General features: G+C 43.6%; 1 protein-coding gene across 4 annotated transcripts in view; it reads left to right on the top strand.

The window, feature by feature from the left end:
• Window positions 1–25,382, top strand: part of RASGEF1A (RasGEF domain family member 1A) — a 565,812-nt gene that overhangs the window by 519,103 nt on the left and 21,327 nt on the right. For all 4 annotated transcript variants that reach the window (XM_082267364.1, XM_082267363.1, XM_082267365.1 and 1 more), the window contains 2 exons: window positions 8,167–8,346; window positions 17,837–17,965. In XM_082267364.1, coding sequence (XP_082123490.1) covers window positions 8,173–8,346; window positions 17,837–17,965 — 303 coding nt within the window. In that variant the 5' untranslated portion in view covers window positions 8,167–8,172. The remainder of the gene's footprint in view (window positions 1–8,166; window positions 8,347–17,836; window positions 17,966–25,382) is intronic.

Here is a 25,382-nt window from a genome sequence, read left to right as displayed (position 1 = left end):
GCTGTAATCATCTCCCATACCCCTGAATGTTCTGATCCTTGAGATGTAAGTCTAAGAGTCTTTTGAAAGCCACCATACTACCCGCAGAAACCACCTCTTGTGGTAGAGAATTCCACAATCTTGTTGCCCTAACAGTAAAGAACCCCCCGCGTTGCCTGAGGTTAAAACGCTTCTCCTCTAATCGCATTGTATGCCCTCGAGTCCTCATGCAATCCCTTCGAATGAACAGCTTTTTTTCTAAGCTGGGATCCCCATTAAGATATTTATAAATTGCTATCATGTCCCCCCTCAGACGTCTCTTCTCCAGGGAGAATAAATCGAGCGATTGAAGACGCTCTTCATAGTCAAGGTCCTCCAATCCCCTAATTAGTTTAGTTGCCCTTCTCTGGACTCTCTCCAGCTCCAACACATCCCTCCTGAGGACTGGCGACCAGAGCTGGACGGAATACTCCAGATGCGGTCGGACCAGAGTTTTATAAAGTGGAAGGATTATAGTCTTATCTCTGGAATGCATCCCTTTCTTTATGCATGCTAATATTCTGTTGGCTTTGGAAGCTGCCGCTTGACATTGCATGCTGTTGCCTAATCTATCATCAACCAAGACTCCCAGATCCTTCTCCATTTTTGATTCCCCCAAGGGCTCCCCTCCTAACGTGTATTGTGTTTTTATGTTTTTAGTCCCCAAGTGCAAAACCTTACACTTCTCCACGTTAAACCTCATTTGCCATGTCGTTGCCCACTCTGTTATTTTGTCCAGGTCATTTTGCAGGATATCTGCTTCATGTTGTGCAGTTATTGCCCTGGCCAATTTTGTGTCATCTGCAAAAACTGATATCGAACTACTGATCCCGACCTCAATGTTGTTTATGAATAAATTGAACAAGGTTGGTCCCAGGACTGAGCCTTGGGGGACCCCGCTTACCACCTCAGACCAGTCTGAGTATGCGCAGGTGTCCTTTTTGTAGTTGATGTTGAATGCTTTATATATATTTCCTGTAATGAACCTACAAGTCTGAATACTTTGAAGTCTGATTTGGAGCCATTTTCTTGTTCTTTATGTGAGGTGTATGTTTGAATAGCACAGTCTGCATTGGCCGAGGCCTTTGTATATGCCATTGGTAATTGAATAGTGTGCACCGAGCCTAACAATCACTGTAGCCAGGTACAGAACAGGCACACAGAGTCCTCCTGTTTTATGAAATGACTTAATAGGCGCACACACCCAGAGACGGCTCTTCTCAATGGCCACCGTCTCCCTGTCTCTGTCAGTGCTAAGCCTTCAATTACAGGTTACGAGTCGATGCAAAAAGGTGCTACTTATTGTGTCAAACCTTGATGGGATAGTCTGCTTCTGCAGAACATTCTGTAATATCCAGACCACATTTGTTGTAAACAAGCAGTCCAGAGGGAGGGAGATCGGAGCTTTCCATAGAGACTCGGGATGTTCTTCAGATCCCCGAGGTGTACTCAGACAGAACACTTGTCTGTCCTACTGCCAGGACTTGGACCAGATATAGAAAACTCTGACACACCTTGTGTGACTGATAATTAGCTATGATCAATCTGCACTATTATATAACATTAGCCAACTGCTTTACTAATTCAATTAAAACTCCTAATTTACATTTATTAGCACCATAAATCAGGCGGTAACTCCCAGTTCTCTGCACTCACATATAGGAACCAACTGACCGTCTTTTATTCTTCTATGTCACCCTGTATTACATGACAAGAGATGTGAAGAGAAGAATAGGGAGACATTATAACTATTATTATATATTATGACTCCACAAATCATTGATCCGGAGTGTAATGAATTGGTGGGTGGGCAGACTGGGAAATACTCATTGATTTGATTGGCACACTTCACTTTATAATGGCAGTCTGTGGTCAGAAACCATTTTTACTTTTTCAATGGAAACATTTGCTTCAAGCTATTCTTTCTGATCTTTTTCTTTACTAAAGCAGGTGTAAAAATCTTTTTGGGTACATTTTAAACCTTATTTGTCAAAGGCAGGCAGATAGAAATTGATGGGAGAACTCAGTGGTCAATCACCAGCTGGCCTTTGTAGAAAATATTGGCTTTCACTGCCAAATAAAAGTAGCTGCTTGGAAATGAAAAAACTTCAGGGTTTATTCCAGCCCTGGGCCTAACAATTATCTTTGAAGAGTGAAATGACTTTGTGTTTATTGGTTTGTCCCTCTATTCTTCTTCTTCTTAGGTTGCTGCTAATATTTCATTTCTTCTCATCTCTGTATTTTGGAGAAGACCTATGAAAAAAAGACACCATTTTTCCCACAGCCACCAATTAGTAATATTGACTCTGCAGTTCAGAAAACATATATATTTATTGAAGGTTGTCCTCCATATCCTGGTATGGCTGAGATGTTCACTCACCGGACACTTTATTAGGTACACCTTGCTAGTACCGGGTTGGACCTCCTTTTGCCTTAAGAAAATGCCTTAATTCTTCATGGCACAGATTCAACAAGGTGTTGGAAACATTCCTCAGGGATTTTGGTCCATATGTGACATGATAGCATCACGCAGTTGTTGCAGATTTATTGGCTGCACATCCATGATGTGAATCTCCCATTCCACCACATCCCAAAGATTCTCTATTGGATTGAGATGTGGTGAGTGTGGAGAACATTGGAGTACAGTGACCTCATTGTCATGTTCAGGAAAGCAGTGGTGAGATGATTGGAGCTTTGTGACATGGTACTTTATCCTGCTGGAAGGAGCCATCAGAGGATGGGTACACTGAGCCATCAGAAGATGGGTACAATGTAGTCATAAAGGGATGGACATGGTCAGCAACAATACTCAGGTAGGCCGTGGTGTTTAAACAATGATCAATTGGTACTAAGGGGCCCAAAGTGTGGCAAGAATATATCCCCCACATCATTACACCACCACCACTAGTCTTCCCCATTGACACAAGGCAGGATGGATCCATGCTTTCATGTTATTTATGCCAAATTCTGACCCTACCATCTGAATGTCACAGCTGAAATCCAGACTCATCAGACCAGGTAACGTTTTTCCAATCTTCTATTGTCCAAATTTAGTTAGCCTGTGCGAATTGTAGCCTCAGTTTCCTGTTCTTAGCTGATAGGAGTGGCCCCCGGTGTGGTCTTCTGCTGCTGTGGCCCATCTGCTTCAAGGTTTGATGCGTTGTGCATTCAGAAATGCTATTCTGCATACCTTGGTTGTAATGATTATTTGTTACTGTTGCCTTTCTATTGTCTCGAACCAGCCTGCCCATTTTCCTCTGACCTCATCAACAATGCATTTTCATCCACACAACTGCCGCTCACTGGATATTTTCTCCTTTTTGGACCATTCTCTGTAAACCCTAGAGATGGCTGTGTGTGAAAATCCCAGTAAGAGATGATTGTGTGTGATAATCCCAGTAAGAGACGGTTGTGTGTGAAAATCCCAGTAAGAGATGGTTGTGTGTGAAAATCCCAGTAAGAGATGGTTGTGTGTGAAAATCCCAGTAAGAGATGGTTGTGTGTGAAAATCCCAGTAAGAGATGGTTGTATGTGAAAATCCCAGTAAGAGATGGTTGTGTGTGAGAATCCCAGTAAGAGATGGTTGTGTGTGAAAATCCCAGTAAGAGATGGTTGTGTGTGAAAATCCCAGTAAGAGATGGTTGTGTGTGAAAATCCCAGTAAGAGATGGTTGTATGTGAAAATCCCAGTAAGAGACGGTTGTGTGTGAAAATCCCAGTAAGAGACGGTTGTGTGTGAAAATCCCAGTAAGAGATGGTTGTGTGTGAAAATCCCAGTAAGAGATGGTTGTGTGTGAGAAAATCCCAGTAAGAGACGGTTGTGTGTGAAAATCCCAGTAAGAGATGGTTGTGTGTGAAAATCCCAGTAAGAGACGGTTGTGTGTGACAATCCCAGTAAGAGATGGTTGTGTGTGAAAATCCCAGTAAGAGATGGTTGTGTGTGATAATCCCAGTAAGAGATGGTTGTGTGTGAAAATCCCAGTAAGAGATGGTTGTGTGTGATAATCCCAGTAAGAGATGGTTGTGTGTGAAAATCCCAGTAAGAGATGGTTGTGTGTGACAATCCCAGTAAGAGATGGTTGTGTGTGAAAATCCCAGTAAGAGACGGTTGTGTGTGACAATCCCAGTAAGAGATGGTTGTGTGTGAAAATCCTAGTAAGAGATGGTTGTGTGTGAAAATCCCAGTAAGAGATGGTTGTGTGTGAAAATCCCAGTAAGGCTAGGTTTCCACTAGTGCGCCTACGAAGTCGTGCTACTTCTAGCACGACTTCGTAGCAAAAGTAAACCGCGGCTTCAGTTAGACTTGTCCCTCATATATAGAGGGAAGTCGCGCTCAAAAGTAGTACACGATTTACTTTTGAGGTCGCGGCAACTGAAGCCGCGGCAGTGGAAACGGACCCCATTGAAAACAATGGGTTTTGACTTGCTGTGCGACTTGACATGTGTCAAGTCGCACCGCAAGTCGCACTAGTGGAAACCGAGCCTAAGAGATGGTTGTGTGTGAAAATCCCAGTAAGAGACGGTTGTGTGTGAAAATCCCAGTAAGAGATGGTTGTGTGTGAGAATCCCAGTAAGAGATGGCTGTGTGTGAAAATCCCAGTAAGAGATGGTTGTGTGTGAAAATCCTAGTAAGAGATGGTTGTGTGTGAAAATCCCAGTAAGAGATGGTTGTGTGTGAGAATCCCAGTAAGAGATGGCTGTGTGTGAAAATCCCAGTAAGAGATGGTTGTGTGTGAAAATCCCAGTAAGAGATGGCTGTGTGTGAAAATCCCAGTAAGAGACGGTTGTGTGTGAAAATCCCAGTAAGAGACAATTGTGTGTGAAAATCCCAGTAAGAGATGGTTGTGTGTGAAAATCCTAGTAAGAGATGGTTGTGTGTGAAAATCCCAGTAAGAGATGGTTGTGCGTGACAATCCCAGTAAGAGATGGTTGTGTGTGAAAATCCCAGTAAGAGATGGTTGTGTGTGAGAATCCCAGTAAGAGATGGCTGTGTGTGATAATCCCAGTAAGAGATGGTTGTGTGTGAAAATCCCAGTAAGAGACGGTTGTGTGTGACAATCCCAGTAAGAGACGGTTGTGTGTGAAAATCCCAGTAAGAGATGGTTGTGTGTGAAAATCCCAGTAAGAGATGGTTGTGTGTGAAAATCCCAGTAAGAGATGGTTGTGTGTGAAAATCCCAGTAAGAGATGGTTGTGTGTGAAAATCCCAGTAAGAGATGGTTGTGGGTGAAAATCCCAGTAAGAGACGGTTGTGGGTGAAAATCCTAGTAAGAGACGGTTGTGTGTGACAATCCCAGTAAGAGATGGTTGTGTGTGAGAATCCCAGTAAGAGATGGCTGTGTGTGAAAATCCCAGTAAGAGATGGTTGTGTGTGACAATCCCAGTAAGAGATGGCTGTGTGTGAAAATCCCAGTAAGAGATGGTTGTGTGTGAAAATCCCAGTAAGAGATGGCTGTGTGTGAAAATCCCAGTAAGAGACGGTTGTGTGTGACAATCCCAGTAAGAGACAATTGTGTGTGAAAATCCCAGTAAGAGATGGTTGTGTGTGAAAATCCTAGTAAGAGATGGTTGTGTGTGAAAATCCCAGTAAGAGATGGTTGTGTGTGAAAATCCCAGTAAGAGATGGTTGTGCGTGACAATCCCAGTAAGAGATGGTTGTGTGTGAAAATCCCAGTAAGAGATGGTTGTGTGTGAGAATCCCAGTAAGAGATGGCTGTGTGTGATAATCCCAGTAAGAGATGGTTGTGTGTGAAAATCCCAGTAAGAGATGGTTGTGTGTGAAAATCCCAGTAAGAGATGGTTGTGTGTGAAAATCCCAGTAAGAGATGGTTGTGTGTGAGAATCCCAGTAAGAGATGGTTGTGTGTGAGAATCCCAGTAAGAGATGGTTGTGTGTGACAATCCCAGTAGATCAGCAGTTTTTGAAATACTCAGACCAGCCTGTCTGGCACCAACAACCATGCCAAGTCACCTAAAACCCATTTCTTCCCCATTCTGATGCTCAGTTCGAACGTCAGCAAGTCGTCTTCACCACATCTAGATGCCTAAATGCACTGAGTTGCTGCTGTGTGATTGGCTGTTTAACAATTTGTGTTACCAAGCAGTGAACAGGTGTCCCTAATAAAGTGTCCAGTGAGTGTTTGTAGGCCGGATGCTCTTGAAGGGCCTTACATGTGCCATGATCTGGTAGGAGGCTTTGCGCCTCATTTTATGTAGCTATTATGGCTGGAATACACGATAAGAAAATCGTCTGAAAATTTCCATTCAGCAAGCGATCGGCCGATATTCTACTTGTTAATGCCCAGCCATCAATGAGCGATATCGATATTGTGAACAAAAAATACCGTTTGAAAAACACGAAAAATTCTGTCTATACGTTGGTGTTGAGGTCGTTCAGTTTAAATCTGTAAATGTTCTTGGCAAGGTTTTCGACCGACGAACACTGTTTCGATGGTCGGTGGGCAACGGTTGGGAGGTATTCGGACCGTGTATGTTGGCAATGTTTTCGACCGACAAATACTTTTCCAAAAGTCGATGGTCGAATGATGGGGCGATATTCGAATCGTGTATTCACACCATTAGAATATACGGAAGTCTTTCTCCTCTGATATTCGTTTTCACGTGATGTTTACTCTGTTCTAATCCTGAAGACAGGTGCAGGTAGGAGACAGAAACTCCAGCCTGTGTTTCTGATCTGTAAATAGCAACACGCCATGGTGCTCACAACACCTCTACACTCCTGACCTTGGACTGTAAAAGCTTTTTATTTACTGTTAGCGGCCTGCATTCCATTCATTGTAGAAGGCTGAATGCAAGCTTTTGGGTGTAAGGAGTGGAATGCTGGTCTATGGCATAGAATCAGGCAGGACTATGATAGAAGAAGTATATAAGGTAGTCTGGAAGAGCAGGGTGATGATGGTGCTCTGGGAGGAGGAATGTGGGAGGACAAGGTGTTCTCAGACGGAATTTTCTGTAATGCCCAAAGGAATTTATAATATGGGACAGGAAAATCAGCTGTTAAGGACATTCCGTTCTACAAAGCCTGAACTTGGTGGCAGATTTATAAACCAATTATGGAGCTCTATTCTCTTAGTAGGAAGGACAGACCAGACAGATCAGTACAGATCTTTTATACCAAGGTGGAGGAGGTACGATACCAGCACTTCTCAGGATCCTCTTTACCAGCTGTTGCCTGCTGCTTCTACAGGGATAGCGGATTGCGCATGCGTGGGTTAGGGCTATAGTTAGGGCTAGAATTAGAGCGCTCACTCCTGTGATTCCCTGGAGCATTCTACAACTAGTGCAATGTCACTTCTGGGCAGGACAGGGCTGATTGCCAGTTTTGGGGTGCTGCTTATGGCCTACAGGTATGGCATCTAAGGCTGGCCATACATGGAGAACAAACAAAACCAGCCAGCCTGCAACAAACCGACCTAACCCTGTTTACCAGTTCATGTAAAAACAAGGGGTTTTGTCTTCACACATTTACAAATATATGCGTAAGCTGCTGAGGACACGTCATGGCACCCCAGTGTACTACAGTCCTACATTTTGGAAGTCTCCACATTTGGATAGATTAAGGGCAGGTATGCCTGGAGGGAGCCCAACCCTCCTTAAAGCTATAGGGATGCACTGGAGTGTTGGATTGGACTGTTTCGATCATCGAAAAAAACGTATTCTTTCATCCACACAAGTGAGGTGGATAGAGAACTCCTCCCCGCTGTGCTATTGTATTCTGAAAGCAGGATTCCTCTACTGTCAGAATACACTGATCAGCTGCTGCAGCTGTTCGGCTGCAAGCCACTGATCGACAAAAAGTTTTCCAACATTGCCAAGTTAGATCAACTTCTGTCGAACAGGAACAGCCATAGATGGATTGGAATTCTCTTCTGACCCGGTCATATTTCAATCTATATATGGACAGGGGAAAGTAAGCAAAACGTTTCTAAGCTGCCCAGCATTTTAGAACTTACTGCCTGCATGGCTGATTTTATTCAGAAGATGAACTTTGCCTTTTACAACCCAATTTGTTGAATCTGTAGGACGATAATATGATTTTAGATTCACATCTGCTCAGTGTCAGGATAAGAGGTAAAGCCACGTATTTGACAGATCGTTCCATTCATCACTCTTCTCTTTTCTGTTTTCCAGGAAAGTATGCCACAGACACCAATATTTCCCAGCATGCTTGGCTCTGCCTGTAGTGGACAGGTGCAGCCAGAAATGGGCGAGCAGTCTGGAGATCCTGTTTACCAAGATGGCTGTTTGGTGTCTGGGTCCTTGGAAGCCTTAATTGAACGCTTGGTGCCCACAGTGGATTACTATCCTGATGTAAGTAGTAATTTGCAGAATTCTTATGCATTGACGCCATTGTCATTTCTGTATTATACTGATATATACTGACATGCTGGATTGTTACATTCTGAATATATCTATTTCCAAATAAACGTTGAAAAAAGTGGAAGTGTGGTCATAAAGATTCAAATAGATTCTCTGGTTCAGGTTCCGCCTTCAGTTAGAAGAATGGTTGGAGTGTATTTCATTAGCCTTAGGGCTTTGATCATTGGTTTGACATAGTGAAGCCATGGTGAACAGAAAACAGTGCATTGTCAATGGGATTCTATCTAGTGGCTACAAAATGTTTAAACAAAAGCCTTTTAGAGCCCCAAGCTCTTTTTCTGTCCTTTTATTAGCTCTGAATGATGCTAGAACTTGATTGGTTCGTTGGTGTTTATGGTGTCTGAGCATTTTTGGTTCCATTGTCATTTTATTTTATAGCAGTGATGGCTTAAAATGGGGTACACACTAGTAGAAAATCTGCCGACAATTCCCGTCCGAGGTAAAATCGTCAGATTTTCGGCTAGTGTGTACACAACTTTCAGCAGCCGATGCCGACATTTTCAACAAAAAAAAACGGAAGGACAAACACCAAAATTTTTATCGTCTGTCCCCAGACGACCAATTTTTGTTTAATGTGTATGCAGTACGTCTGTGAAAAATCGGATACGAAAGAACGCGCATGATCTGAAGTTTTTGATGACCCGGAAGTCTAGGAACAAATGTCCCAAAAAAAATAAAAAAAAAATCGGACGAGAAATTTAGTGAACATTTATGCACTGTCAACTAAAAATGGTTATGACCGCTGAGCATGAGAGAGAAAAATCGGAGGATATTTCGTCTGATTCTTGTCAAGTGTGTGCGAGCCTTAACCTTGGCACCCCAGATGTTTTGGAACTACATTTCCCACAATGCTCATGCACTCTGCAGTGTAGTGAAGCATCATGGGAAATGTAGATCCAAAACATATGGGGTGCCAAGGTTTGCCATCACTGTTTTAGAAGGTCAGTGCACCCAAAACTGATTGTTAAATTATAAGTTGTTCCTGGTGGAATGATTTCTTATACTGTATCACTTTGGGGCAAGATAATCGTACGTAAGATTTATGGGAAGCATTTTTAAGTGTAACTCTCTTATTTTAATTAAAAATTAGCTTTACAACCACTCCATCTTTTTTTACAATTTTTTTTTAAAAGGCGCCTGCACTATAATACTCCCCCCCCCCCCGCAAACCCATTGCTAAGTGATCTAGCGCCAGGTAGTATGGCACCCAGCGTCATCTAACGAGCTCAGGTTGTCATGGACATGCCCCTTTATTGGGGATAAATCATCTCTCCAGCCAGAGCTCAAAGAACTCCAGGACAGAATGGAATTATCTGCACTTTCCAGGAGTGAGGACCCCCTTAGGAGAGGAGAAGAGGAGTGAGGACCCCCTTAGGAGAGGAGAGGAGAAGAGGAGTAAGGACCCCCTTAGGAGAGGAGAGGAGAAGAGGAGTTAGGACCGCCTTAGGAGAGGAGAGGAGAAGAGGAGTTAGGACCCCCTTAGGAGAGGAGAGGAGAAGAGGAGTTAGGACCCCCTTAGGAGAGGAGAGGAGAAGAGGAGTTAGGACCCCCTTAGGAGAGGAGAGGAGAAGAGGAGTTGGGACCCCCTTAGGAGAGGAGAGGAGAAGAGGAGTTAGGACCCCCTTAGGAGAGGAGAGGAGAAGAGGAGTTAGGACCCCCTTAGGAGAGGAGAGGAGAAGAGGAGTTGGGACCCCGTTAGGAGAGGAGAGGAGAAGAGGAGTTAGGACCCCCTTAGGAGAGGAGAGGAGAAGAGGAGTAAGGACCCCCTTAGGAGAGGAGAAGAGGAGTTAGGACCCCCTTAGGAGAGGAGATGAGAAGAGGAGTAAGGACCCCCTTAGGAGAGGAGAGGAGAAGAGGAGTAAGGACCCCCTTAGGAGAGGAGAGGAGAAGAGGAGTTAGGACCCCCTTAGGAGAGGAGAGGAGAAGAGGAGTAAGGACCCCCTTAGGAGAGGAGAGGAGAAGAGGAGTAAGGACCCCCTTAGGAGAGGAGAGGAGAAGAGGAGTTAGGACCCCCTTAGGAGAGGAGAGGAGAAGAGGAGTAAGGACCCCCTTAGGAGAGGAGAGGAGAAGAGGAGTAAGGACCCCCTTAGGAGAGGAGAGGAGAAGAGGAGTTAGGACCCCCTTAGGAGAGGAGAGGAGAAGAGGAGTTAGGACCCCCTTAGGAGAGGAGAGGAGAAGAGGAGTAAGGACCCCCTTAGGAGAGGAGAGGAGAAGAGGAGTGAGGACCCCCTTAGGAGAGGAGAAGAGGAGTGAGGACCCCCTTAGGAGAGGAGAAGAGGAAAGACACCAGACCAGCTGTAAGACTGCAGGAATAAAGTTCTATACAGTTGGGGGGAGAGGGGGTATAGAAATGATGGATCTTGGGTTTATGCTGCTTTGGTAAGTGAAGGGTGTATGTTTTCCAGGAAATATTTTAGCCAGCTCCCTTGCAGGGTGCCCGGTGTTTGCCTTACCTACTACATGCTTGCTCCACATCACTGACTCACTAAGTAATGAAGCAAGGCGGAGAATGACAGCCTCAGAGCGCACACAACAAATTAGAAATGTCACAGCTCATATTTGTATTCTGACAGCTTTCCTTTACACCACTTCCTAATGAAGCCTTGTTTATTTCTCCTTCTTCTGCTTTCATTAGTTATCCCATAGATGCCAAAGGTTAAAGAAGCTTTGCTCCAAAAACAAGTACATTCTGCCCACATTCTGTAATAGGTTTTTCTCTTTTTCTATGGCGTGTGATTGATTATGTTGCTAGGAAACAGCTCTAAGCGGTTAAGCTTTTTCCCATGTACTGCCTTGAATGAACCTCATATGGTGTTTGCTTGCTGTATGTTGTAACAGCTACAAAGTGCAACCTGCATTAGGCCTGAAATATAATTGCTGGTTTAAACTGAGCGACCATTAAATGTGTTAGATGCAAGTGAAATCGGAAAGGAGAAAGACCACAACGGTTCTGTTATTACTTCTTCATAACACATCTGCTATGCAAGCCCTTCATAGACTGCCTGGGCAGTGAAAATGTGACCATCTACCAAGAGCAATGTGCAGCGCCATACATTAACCAATCATGATCTTTCCTTGTTTCAATGCTCTTATCTAATGAAAAGGTAAATCAGGTTGGCTGCTGTGGGCTATTTTCACAGCTCTTACTGTGAAAAATCCTTTCCACATGTGGAAGGTAAATCTCTTTTCCTGCAAACATAAAAAGTGCCCCCCTGTCCTCTGTAATGGAGTCAGTCACATATTCCTCCTTACCAGGAGTATCAGGTATTTTATCCCCTTCTAGCAGGTGAAGGATAAGAATGTATATGACAATGCATATATTTTCTTTAAAGTGGAAGTCTACTCTAGGTAGTCTATGAACACAAACCACAAAATAAGACATGTACCTTCATAAATGCATAGCACCATGTTTGACTTCTATCCATGCTCTGCTTGTCCAGTAACAGCACTGGAAACTGCTGGCCATTTACCAGCAACACCATGCAACTCATTTGGGTTATTTACTTAAGGCCAATAGACTGTGCACTCTGCAAGTTGCAGTGGCCCCAGAGTTTAGTAAATGAGCAGAATCTCTGCTGGCTTCCTCATCCAATCATGTGCAAGAAAAAATGCTGTTTTTTTTTTATTTTTTATTTCCATGATTGGGTATTCCTTCCAAAGTGAAGGTTTACCTCATTTCATAAGCTCGGGAGCAACTGTACTTGAGCCCTGGCTCACAGTTATGTAATGCGGAAAACACAGTAAATCCATGTGCGCATCCCGCACCGTATTGCAATCGCACAGCGTCCATGCGATCTGCAGTGGGTGTCAATGTTATCTTAAAGCGGAGTTCCACCCAAAAGTGGAGCTTCCGCTTTAAATAGTCCTAACCCCCTGACATGCCACATTTGGCATGTCATTTTTTTGGGGGGGGGAGCAGGTACCTAGTTTTGACAGGTACCCGCTCCCACTTCCGCTCGGAGCGCCACGGCGCCTTGAGCGGAAGTTCTCCCCTCTCCCTCCCTCCCTGCAATCTTCTGGGACATGTCAGAGGTCCCAGAAGATTGCCGGCCAATCACGACGCATAGCGCAACTCGCGCATGCGCAGTGCGTACCCGGCTGTGAAGCCGCAAACTGTCACAACCGGGTGCCCACATCAGTGATGCCGGAGCCGCAGAGCAGAGAGGGAGAAGACGGCGCATCGCTGGACCGTGGGACAGGTGAGTGTGCGGTTAGGCTGGAACTCCGCTTTAACAACACCCCAAAACAGATTGCAAAACACAGTGCGATTGCCAGAATTGCATTGCATGGGTATGAACACCCATGTGATGCGATTCATGTGCAGGGGAACAAAAAGGGTCCTGCACCATTTTGGTGTGGATGCAATGTGATTTCAGCCATGCAAAATGAATGGCTGAAGTCGCACCGCACAGAGATTACATATGATGTGCACAGGAATGCGGTGCAACTCCTGCGCGAATCACATGTGCTGTCTACATCACACAGGTGTGAACCCAGGCTGAAGAGTCCAACTGCACTTTGCAAAGTGCACAGTTTATTTGCCTTTAGTAAATCAACCCCATGGTGTCATTCAGCCCCTCTTATGTTATTTATGACTTTGATAGCATCTGGGCACAGAGGGAACGTTTCCCAGTCAGGCTTTACAATCTCAAGACGTAGCATGAATTCCCTGGCTGTTTCTCATGCCGATTGCTGGACAAGCAGAGCATGGACAGAAGTCATGTATGTCACAATGCATTTATCAAGGTACATGTGTTTTATAAGCAGTGCAGTGCAATGAAACATATCTGATGTATTCTATAAAAATAAATGTCCAAAAATCCCAAAGGATCCATGCAATCCAGATTAGTGTAAGGAGGAAGCTTTTCATCCAGATGACAGACCCTTCATCAGTAGATACACACTGCGCTCACATAAACAGGCAAAATACGGGAGCTTAAAATCCTGATGGACAGGAGGATCCAATGGTACAACGATACTCGCAGCCGGACAGCCGAGCAGTCGACTAAGCTGAGGATAGCTGCCGGTGAGGTCATGTAACAGCTCCACCTCCCGTACGCGTTACGTCCAACGGGACTTCGTCAGCAGGGGTGGAGCCACATCGTCACCCTCTTCTTCTTGGTAGGCATAGAAACCACCAAGCTCAGGGCAGAAACCACAGCCTAGTGGCAGAAAACCAATATGATAAGCTTTCCAAATGACCTGATTTTCACCAGTACTTCAATACGTCCCTGCTGTCAAAAGCTAAATGGACCTCAACATTACACTATTTAGGGTAAAAGGACCAATAATACATTCAATAAATGTATATATATAAAAAAAAAAAAATATATATATATATATATATATATATATATATATATATATATATACTGTGTATATATATATATATATATATACATATTGTACACCCACTGCTATCCTTTACAAAGCACATAAAGTTTTAAAAATAAACAAACCAAACCATGTGTTTTATGGCTGTTTAGTGTTTATAGAGTAATAGTGTGAACTTCAAGTATGAAGCCTCATGCACATGGGGGCCTGGGGCCATATAATGTAATTGGCCGTATTTCCTTGTTTGGTTGCCACAGGTGCTGTGTACATTCGCCCATAGCAATCAATAGCTGTATGCAATTATACGCCATATAGGCATAAACACATGTATGCGTATGGACATCCTGGACACAGACTGTCTATGTCTTCTAAGGTTATAAGTTTGCACACGTGTTTACGCAAGTACTGGTATACAGCCGCGAGCAGCCATTGATTGCTATGGGCAGCTATATGCAGCACCTGTGGCTCCCAGACAAGAAAATGTGCCCACATTTTAAATTGTATGCCCCCTGGTGCCCGTGTGTATGAGGCGTAGGATTTGAGAGGAAAACACTCTTACTGATGTACATTCAACTCCCTTTACTGTATTTTGCAAGCATCAAATGCTATTTAGTGACCTTCAAAGTAGCTAAGCAACACTGCTGCATTAATTAGCCATATAAATAACGCAGGAGCAAAGATTCCCGTATTGTGAGAGAGAAAGCTGTTTTTAAAATGAAAACATCAGGCAGCTCTTAGTCAGAAAGCCCATTCAAGTCACTTGGGAGCGAGTACAGCCAGGGTTTGTCACGCTGACTGTGGGAAAAAGCATTTTTAAGCAAACAAACTGGAAGCAAACATGAAATGCGAAGGAGAGCCAAGACAAATTCAGACAGGAGTGTAGCAGACAGTGTTAGTTCACGGCAGCCAATCTCCCTTCCCACACATTGATGGTAAGTGGTCTCCGAGGGTAACATATAGGTGTTATGGAGACACCGCCATTACCTCTTATCAGAGGAGAGACTCTCACAGCACAGTCCTGAATTATAGGCCATTGAGGCTTCCAGTCTGTGAATTCCTATTGTCATTTTCCCTCTTACAGGGACTTCTGTCTAATGTAAGGTACATATTCCAATCAAGAATGAAAATTAAAGTGGTGGTAAACGCTAATATTTATCCAGTGATGTGACAGGTGATGCACAGAGGTGAAACAAATCATCTTACTTATGTTGTACCTGTTTATCTAGAGCCATTTGTCCTGTACATCCTTGTATAACCCCGAGATAAACATTATTTTTCACAGACTTACTAAGCAGGGGGCGGGAGCAGCAGTTACACACTGTACAAGTGCTCTGAGAGCTGATTGGAGGGAAGAGACACCCCTGAGGCTGTCAATCACAGGCTGTGTGCTGGAGCTTCCTCCCCTGTCACCTTTTAAAAGCAGTAGTAAACCAAATCCCCCCCCCCAAAAAAAAATCAGGTATGCATCGCATACTAGCACAATATGACAGACTTACCTGAAAAGGAAGCCCTTCAGCGGTGCGCTGTCATGGGTGGATGGAAAGAAAATCGCTTGATTCCCCCATCCACACAGTAAGTGTAGATGGGAGAATGCCTCCCGCAGCTGTTGTGTTCTGCCGGGAGGGGGTGGGGGGGGGCAGGAGCCAGCAGCCGGTCCCTGGTAAATCAGCCCAAATTTCGATCCATGTATAGCCAACTTAAGATGTTACTCACAACCTGCAGTCAGAGCAAGAAGCAGCCAGAGTTAGCTGTATACAGTCATGTAAAAAAGTAAGTACACCCCATAGAAATATTGCCTTTTTCAACATATTTAAACAAGCATACATATTACTTTCACAGAGTGCCTACAGGTAAAGGTACTTGAATAAAAACACATGGAAAATTTGCCTATCAATAATTTATTCAACAAAAATATTAATAGATGTAATTGTGTACTGTGGAAGAAGTTAGTACACTGTTGGCCTTCAATGTTTTTGGCAGAAATTATTTCTTGTAGGTGTGTTGCATAACTGTCCATCACTTTCTGATACCGACTGTACATGAAAAAGTCCTTCAGTTGCCAGGTGTTTATGAGTTTCCTTGCATGAATTGCCCCTTTAATCCCCCCCCACAACATTTAATGGGGGGGTCCACTTCTTTATAAGCCATGACTTGGTGGAGGTTCACTTCTTTATGAGCTATGACTTGGTGGAGGTCCACTTCTTTATGAGCTATGACTTGGTGGAGGTCCACTTCTTTATGAGCCATGACTTGGTGGAGGTCCAATTCTTTATGAGCTATGACTTGGTGGAGGTCCAATTCTTTATGAGCCATGACTTGGTGGAGGTCCAATTCTTTATGAGCTATGACTTGGTGGAGGTCCACTTCTTTATGAGCCATGACTTGGTGGAGGTCCACTTCTTTATGAGCTATGACTTGGTGGAGGTCCACTTCTTTATGAGCCATGACTTGGTGGAGGTCCACTTCTTTATGAGCTATGACTTGGTGGAGGTCCACTTCTTTATGAGCTATGACTTGGTGGAGGTCCACTTCTTTATGAGCTATGACTTGGTGGAGGTCCACTTCTTTATGAGCCATGACTTGGTGGAGGTCCAATTCTTTATGAGCTATGACTTGGTGGAGGTCCAATTCTTTATGAGCCATGACTTGGTGGAGGTCCAATTCTTTATGAGCTATGACTTGGTGGAGGTCCACTTCTTTATGAGCCATGACTTGGTGGAGGTCCACTTCTTTATGAGCTATGACTTGGTGGAGGTCCACTTCTTTATGAGCCATGACTTGGTGGAGGTCCACTTCTTTATGAGCTATGACTTGGTGGAGGTCCAATTCTTTATGAGCTATGACTTGGTGGAGGTCCAATTCTTTATGAGCCATGACTTGGTGGAGGTCCAATTCTTTATGAGCCATGACTTGGTGGAGGTCCACTTCTTTATGAGCTATGACTTGGTGGAGGTCCACTTCTTTATGAGCTATGACTTGGTGGAGGTCCACTTCTTTATTAGCCATGACTTGGTGGAGGTTCACTTCTTTATGAGCTATGACTTGGTGGAGGTCCACTTCTTTATGAGCCATGACTTGGTGGAGGTCCACTTCTTTATGAGCTATGACTTGGTGGAGGTCCACTTCTTTATGAGCTATGACTTGGTGGAGGTCCACTTCTTTATGAGCCATGACTTGGTGGAGGTCCACTTCTTTATGAGCCATGACTTGTGGAGGTCCACTTCTTTATGAGCTATGACTTGTGGAGGTCCACTTCTTTATGAGCCATGACTTGTGGAGGTCCACTTCTTTATGAGCTATGACTTGGTGGAGGTCCACTTCTTTATGAGCCATGACTTGGTGGAGGTCCACTTCTTTATGAGCCATGACTTGGTGGATTTGTTCATGTCCTTCCGATCATAATTGAGTTAAAAACTGTATTTCCAATTCAGCCTTGTAAAGATGGCCTCACATTTTCATCAAGCACACTTTGAATTGATGCATACTTCATAGTTCACTCGATAATGGCTCTCTTCCCAGGCCCTGAAGTAGCAAAGCAGTCCTAAACCATAATATTTTCACCATCTTGCTTCACAGTTGGTATGAGATTCTCCTCAAATGCTGTTTTTATTCCCGAACATGTCTACTGTTACTGTGGCTAAATAGTTTGTATACGTTTGATTTATCAGTCTGCAGCACATTGTTCAGAAGGCTGGTGCTTGCCTAGATGTTCTGCAGTCTTGTGAAAATTTTCTTTTTGGGCAGCAAAGGCTTATTCCTGGCACTCCTCACATACGGGTTAAATTGGTGCATTGTCTTTCTAATTATAGATGTACGCGCTTTAACACCAATTGTGGGGTTCTTGGAGTCTCTCTAAGCATTACACAGCCAACTCCTAGGCTGATATTGCTGGGTTACTATGGATGGTGGATATTGTAACAAAAAACAAGCGCTTTTTTTTTTTTTAAATAGGAATTTCATGAATGAACAGATTTTAAGGCCTTTTTGCTGAGAATTTTCTGTGCCTCTAACTGACATTTAAAATATGATTGTCACTTTGTGGTCCAAACTATACATCTTATCTTTTCACATCTGCTTCTTCCCTTAGAGAACGTACATCTTCACCTTCCTGCTGAGCTCACGTGTCTTCATCCACCCCTATGAGATTCTCGCAAAAGTGGGACAGATCTGCATCAAACAGAAACAACAGCTGGAAGCTGGGACGGAAGCTGACAAGGTGAGAGAGACTGATGTGTCTCACTGCAGGTGTGCACCACCCCAGAGGGGTCCAATTCCCACAAAAATAAAGATACCAAAGCTTGCCGCCTAACACTTATGCTTTATATATATATATATATATATATATATATATATATATATACAGTATCTCACAAAAGTGAGTACACCCCTCACATTTTTGTAAATATTTTATTATATATTTTCATATGACAACACTGAAGAAACACTCACCACTTTACATTGTAGCAGTGTCATTTCTTCAGTGTTGTCACATGAAAAGATATAATAAAATATTTACAAAAATATGAGGGGCGTACTCACTTTTGTGAGATACTGTATATATATATATATATATAACAGCAAAAGTTTATTGTATATGGTTATATATACTGTAGTATTATATTCCTAAAGTTCATAGCTTTATTTTTTAGTTAAAAATTATTATTTTGGCAAAAAAAGTATACTTATTTTCCTAGTTTTGCTAGAAAAATATTCTAAATATAAAAGCATAAGAGTCGGTTCACACTGAGGCGACACGACTCTGTACTACTTCGGGAGGCGACTTGTCAGTCCCGTGCACCGCGACTTCGGCGCGACTTGCACGAACTTCATATAATGTCAAAGTCTATGGAAGTCGCTCCGAGGTCGCACCGAAGTAGTACAGGACCCTTTTTCTAAGTCGGAGCGACTTGTGTCGCTCCTATTTGAACGGGTCCTGTAGCAGTCAATGGACTGCGAGGGAGCGCGACTTGTCAGGCTGACAAGTCGCCTGACAAGTCGTGTTAGTGTGAACCGGGTCTAAAGCTAATCTCTAAGCAAACTGCTATATATTTAAAATACATACATGTGAACAGCTTCACTTGCCCAAGGATTTGTATTTCCCTCCAGCCAGTGCTGAGATTTACACAGCTCTGCCAGACAGCACAGCAAGGCCGGTGACCTAATATTTCTCCATTGCAGTTAATCAATAGAGTTCAATCACCTCCTAGCCCCTAGCCTGTGACTGGACAGTGAATGGAAGGAGCAGCAACAGACTTGATGATGACGTATCTTTGCTCTTTTCTACGGTCAGCATGTTCCTTGTTAGCATATTTGCTTACAGCGCCCCTGATTGGCTCCCAGTACTGCTCCCTCTCATAGTCTGATTTTACAGGGAATTCCAAAAGACTGATATCATGTCAAATTTTAAGGCAACTTACCGGGGCAGCTGAGTATGAATAGATCAGCTGGGAGTATACTAAGGCTCCTATATAAACCTTTAATGTACTAAGATTTAAATCCTTGCAATTATTGATTAGGAGAAATTAAAATCCATGCCTCTTAGATGTTATACTGGTCTCCACACTTTGGATCTTTTTAATGTTTAAGGTGACAACCTAAACCTTGTGGACAGCCTTCACAGAAGGGTTGAAGCTGTTATAGCTGCAAAAGATGGGCCAACTCAATATTCAACCCTACAGACTAAGACTGGGATGCCATTAAAGTTCATGTGCGTGTAAAGGCAGGTGTCCTAATACTTTTGAATATAGTGCATATCTTAATAATAATAATAAAAAAATTATATATATATATCTGACTGACTTTTATGCTAATGCAGCAGTATGACACTTTCCAGGGGCTGTGACATGTCAGTGACTTCTCTCTGCAGCAGTAAGCAGTTTGCCTGCTTCTCCCTACATCATCTTCTACATATACAAACAGCTTGCATTGCATGTGATGAAGATGTTCCCTTGGCCCCGTGCCTAGGGCAGTACAGTCACGTACAATAATGGTTAGAATTCCTGCTGTTCTCCCTATGGGATGTACATGATGCAATGTATATTGCCAGTAGAGCAGTGACACTGATTCTGCAGGGACAGGCACCAATATCTTTACAATTTGTTTCAAGCAGCCACATTATACTCTCAGCAATGACTAGCCAATCAGTTGGGCCTGTTGTTAAAATTCACAAGAATTAATAGTGCATGTTTGAGCATTTCTAAATCCCATTCTTAAGCTAAGTAAAAAGCTCTCCTTCCCAAGCTCTGCCATTACAAGCCTTGACATGTAAGGTCATAGGATCTCTGGTAAAAAAAAATGGGCATTCTGAGTGTTTAAATTCATTAGGGACTGCAAAGAGTCAATTGATTTCTAGCAAATCAACCCTGAGCAGGGGACTTTTACTAAAATAAAAGCATCAGCCAGGCATGACATAGAGCAGCGTCACTATGCATGAAGAAGAGCCTAAATATATGTAGACATGTCTGTCCCAATTACAGATATAATGATGTGCTATACATAGAATGTGGGTTTGCAGTACATTGATGATATTTAGGCTTCAGAAGAAATGTTGGCTGGAGGGAGATTCCTGTATAAAAATACTGGCACTGTCCCCAAAAGGAGTAAAAGGTACAAAGTGTGTTCCAGGTCTCAAAAGAAGAAAGACACTGGAAATGGGGGATTTAAGGGCTCTTTCACACGGTCCGCCTCCGTAGGCGGATCCGTGTTGCTCAGCGGGAATCGATCCGCGATCCCTGCTGAGCCGGCGGATGACAGCTCCGTCTCCGCTTGCAGAGTGGAGAGGGAGGTGTCTCAGCCCCCGCTGCCCTCTATGGGGGATCGGATGTGAGCGGACTGCCTGTCCGCTCTCATCTGATCCGATCCGATTACTGAACGGATGAAAAATAGGGTTTCCATCCGTCCAGATTTCACGGACAGGATCGGATACGGATGGCAGCGGGTGTCAGCGGAGGTGTCTCCGCTGACACCCCCTGCCCCATAGAGCTGCATGGAGGATCCGATCAGATCCGCCTAAAAAACTGACAGGCGAATCTGATCGGATCGCCCATGTGAAAGAGCCCTAAGTGTGCCCAAAGTAGATACATTCTTACGAAGGCTAAAAAACGTAAATTTTTAATTGGTAGTACAAAAAATACACGAAAATATAGTACATTAAAATTCCTGCACATATACATGTATAAATACAATCCTCATGTAAAGATGTTGGATGAGCTCTGAAAGAGGTACGGATCAACGCGTTTCGCCAACACTACAGGCTTCTTCAGGATCCGACTTCTATCTCATATAAACCTCCACAAACCATACATACAAAGAACGTCCTATCATTATGAATCTTGAGAGGGCAGAGGGACCACAGGTCTAATTTTGAATGTGATGTTGAAAGTGGATGTTGAAAATGTAATTGGAAAATATGGACACTCCAGCAGGTCACACAATAATCCAGAACCCCCAGCAGAGTGAAAGCATCAGCTAACAGACACCAAACAAGCCCAGTCAGAGTCAGATATATAACACCATGAAATATCCACATCCCAGTGGCCAAACCCACATCCAGGAGTAGTCCATTGTTCCCCCTCTCCAAGAGAGAAATGGCAGCAGGCTATTTAGAATATTTAGGCTTCATGTACACGGGACGTTTGAAAACCTCTCCTGAACGCTGGAACTTGACAGATAGTAACCGACGGTTAAGAACGTCAGTTTTAATGCCGCGTTTATGTGCGTTTAGTGGTATTTGTGTTTAGAAGGATTCTTACATTGTATAATGGTCAGAAATGTATCCCCATTGAAAACGCCTATAAACAAAGTGCTTTATAACGCAAGTTACCGCGTTTAGCCGCGTTTGCACGCTGTTAAAAGCATTTGGCGTTTCAAATGCCAATAAACTTCCATCTTGCTTTAAAAAAAAATGCCACTAAACTCAACTGCCTCTAAACGACCCAGTGTACATGGACAAATAAAATCCCATAGAGGAGAGTTCAGGGGCTGCTGAAAAAAACGCCCGACTGCTCCTAAATGTCCGTTTATCAGCAGCAGCGTACATGAGGCCTTATAGTGAACTGGTCATTTTTATAATCTCATTAAAAGTAATAATTTGCTGTGCTTTCCTTGCAGTAGAATTTCCCGGTGCCCTTTCTTGCGGTGTATGATTAGTACGTCACTCTCATTTGGCTGTCCTCAGACTTTCCACACCATAGAAGTGAAAGTGTGAGCAGCTTTCCTATATAGCAGCGTGTGTTTTGTGTTTAATCTATGTGTGACGTATGGTCCACAGGGGCTTGCATAGTATGACAAGTGTCTTCCACAGGAAGTAAGAGTCTAATTATATGTCTACCTACACAGCGCTTTCCTTCTACCTCACCGCGTCAGTGCAGACTCAGTCTGCCTTGTTTTCCTGTACATACAGTGTGAATGCACTAACAGACGTGTGTCCGTTTTCTGCCTTCTGCTACATTGTCAGGCCGATTCCTCCTGTATTGAATTGTACTGTAACAGTACTGTCTGCCCTCATGTTGTAAAGTGCTGCACAAACTGTTGGCACCAAATGAATCCTGAATAATATGAATATAATGCATGCTCGCTGGTGTACATTGTGTACAGGCAGTATGATGCATTGTCGCAAAGCTTCGCAGTGTTTCGATTTTTGCTTTTTTTTTTTAAATGTCACAAACGGCAAGCTGTCCTACATTGGTATGTACTAAAACCATAGGACATAAAGCAAATTGCCTTGTCTATGCTGCCCAATGTAACCCAAAGTGTGAATGAGCCCTCGATGCTTATAGGAATGTTCTGCTGTGCGATCACTTCCCGTGTGTTCTTCTGTTCTCCTGTCTCCCAATATTGCCCGTTTCTGACAGCCTCTATTTCAGAGATTCCCTCTGATTGGTTCCTGGCAGAACGGTCATAGTCAGGAGATCTACAGTAGGTTCCAGTTGTAGGGCACCTGTAGAGCACCTGACCACCAAGCAATGATATGATAAATCGCACACTGCATGCCATCAGTTATGTATCTTATTAGCTGTATGGTTGTAACACATGTGAAGTAATTCTGCAAATAGCAGAAGTTTCTTATTGCATTATATGTTGCTTATGTACAGTTAAACAACCGCAAAGACAAAGAATCGCCCAGACAGCAGTTGTTGGGAGGGGTGGCCTTTTTTTTTTCCTTTTTTAATATATACAGTTGCAGTAAACTGAGAAAAACCATGCTTTATATTTATGGTGGTTGCCATGCCGAACGTCTCCATGTAGATGTGTCTAGACCAGCCTTTTTCAACCAGGTTTCTTCAGGGGTGCCTTGGCAAAATGCTTAAAAATTGCCCAAAAATGGTATCAAACGGGTGGATCAAGCTTGCCTTTTAGTTACACAAAGTCATAGGTTTTCATTGTGTGCCATTACAACCTTCCAGCCCCCAGTCTCCTAAAAATCCTGTGCAAGCACCTAAAGTCCCCCTTATCAACTGATGACATCGTTGGTTGATAAGCAGGACATTGACATCCTTGTTTGTCCTTCCCTTGCCAGTCAGCACTGAGGTCACATTAGCTGAGTGAGGGAGAAGAGAAACATAAGAATACTAGTCAGTACCAGTGTGAAAAGGTATATTTGCTTTGGAAGAATAAATGACTTTGAGTGTCTTACATGTGTGAATGTTGCTGCATTATGTAAAACTATCACTTTCGTTTTTTACATTTTAGAATGGGGTGCCTCGAGATTGTGCTGAAATTTAAAGGGTGCCTTGTCTGAAAAAAGGTTGAGAAACATTGGTCTAAACTGAAAGGTGGAAACTTATTTTGTGACCAGGTGACACATACAAAATACATATACCACCTTGTTTACTGTCCCTGTGATCAGAACCAACAGAAGACTGTGATTAGAGTTATAGCTAGACAGCAAAAATGACCGTTCCTGAAATGTTGTTGGAGAATTTAGGATTTCTTTTTCTATAATCTGTCCTAGAAAAACAAAAGCAGTAACAACGTCACTAGCAGTTAAAGCGGAGTTCCACCCAAAATTGGAATTTCCGCACATTTGGCACCTTTCAGGGGGGAGGGGGGAATGGGTACCTGTTTTTGACAGGTACCCTTCCCCACTTCCGGGAGACAGCACCACGGCGCTGTTACTCGGAAATTTGGCCCCCTCCTCCTTCCCCCCCACCACTGAGCCAAACTGAATGTGCATCGCGCATGCGCAGTAGGGACCCGCCTGTGAAGCTAGCTGCAAGGCTTCACTACCAGGTTGCCTCACTGGCAATGGCAGCGGCAGCACCTGACAGCCGATGGAAACATTGGCTGCGGTGCCGACATCACTGGACTCCAGGACAGGTAAGTGTCCTAATATTAAAAGTCAGCAGCTACAGTATGTGTACAGTGTGTGTTACCGTATGTGTACAGTATGTGTAGCTGCTGACTTTTCATTTTTGAAGGGGGAGGCGGAACACCGCTTTAAGGTTACTCTTATAATGAAAGGGTTAAGTAGTGGCCGTTTGCATTAAATCACAACTAAACCCTCCTATCCTTTTCAGCCAAGGAAGCGGCCATCTTAGCCTCTGATCTTCAACTGCTATGATGAAAGGAAAGTCCGGATGTCCTCACTAAAACACAAGTCCACTTTATTAACCACTTCAGCTCTGGAAGGTTTTACCCCCTTAATGTCTAGGCCATATTTTAAGATTCGGCACTGCGTTACTTTAACTAACAATTGCGCGGTCGTGCGACGCTGTACCCAAATGCAATTGATGTCCTTTTTTCCCCACAGATAGAGCTTTCTTTTGGTGGTATTTGATCGCCGCTGTGGTTTTGAGATTTTGCGCTTTAAACATTCCCAATAAAAAAAAATTTGTTCATTTTAGGCCAATTTGTATTCTGCTACATATTTTTGGTAAAAAAAATCCCAAAAAGTGTATTTTAATTGGTTTGTGCAAAAGTTATAGCGTTTACAAACTACGGGATAGATTTTTTGACTTGTTTTTTTTTTTACTAGTAATGGCGGCGATCAGCAATTTTTAGCGGGACTGTGACATTGTGGCAAACAGATTGGACCCCTAACTGACATGTTTTACACTTTTTGGGGATCAGTGACATTACTACAGTAATCAGTGCTAAATAATATGCACTGTGACTGTATAAATGACACTGGCAGGAAAGGGGTTAATACTGGGGATGATCAAGGGGTTAAATGTAAGCCTAATTGTGCTTACTAAATGGGGGGGGCTCTGTGACAGGCACACAGAGATCGGTGTTTCAGCTTAGCTGAGACACACAATCTCATTGTGCCGGTCTGACAGTAGAGCCTTCTGCCTTGTTTACATAGGCAGACGGCTCTCCTGTCAGTGTCAATGAAGATTGTGGGAGGCCGGCGGCAATCAAGCCTGCTCCTTCTGAGGTCTGGCTCCTGCTGTGTCTAATCACATACTGTGTCTAATCGCCGAGACAGTGCATGTACGTGATTATGCCGCAGTAAATCTGTGTAGGGCGGTCGGCAAGTGTTTAATCTTTAACCACTTGCCGACCGCTCACATGGAGCGTACTGCGGCAAAGTGGCTCGTTCGCCGATCGTCGGGGAATCTAGTGAGGAGATCCGCCCGCCTGTGTAAACAGAGAGGGCGGATCTCCATAGTGACAGGGACTGACAGATCGGA

The sequence above is a fragment of the Pelophylax lessonae genome, assembly GCF_965119305.1.
Source record: "Pelophylax lessonae genome assembly, chromosome: 9".
NCBI lineage: Eukaryota > Metazoa > Chordata > Amphibia > Anura > Ranidae > Pelophylax > Pelophylax lessonae.
This window is presented reverse-complemented; position numbering and strand designations above follow the sequence as displayed.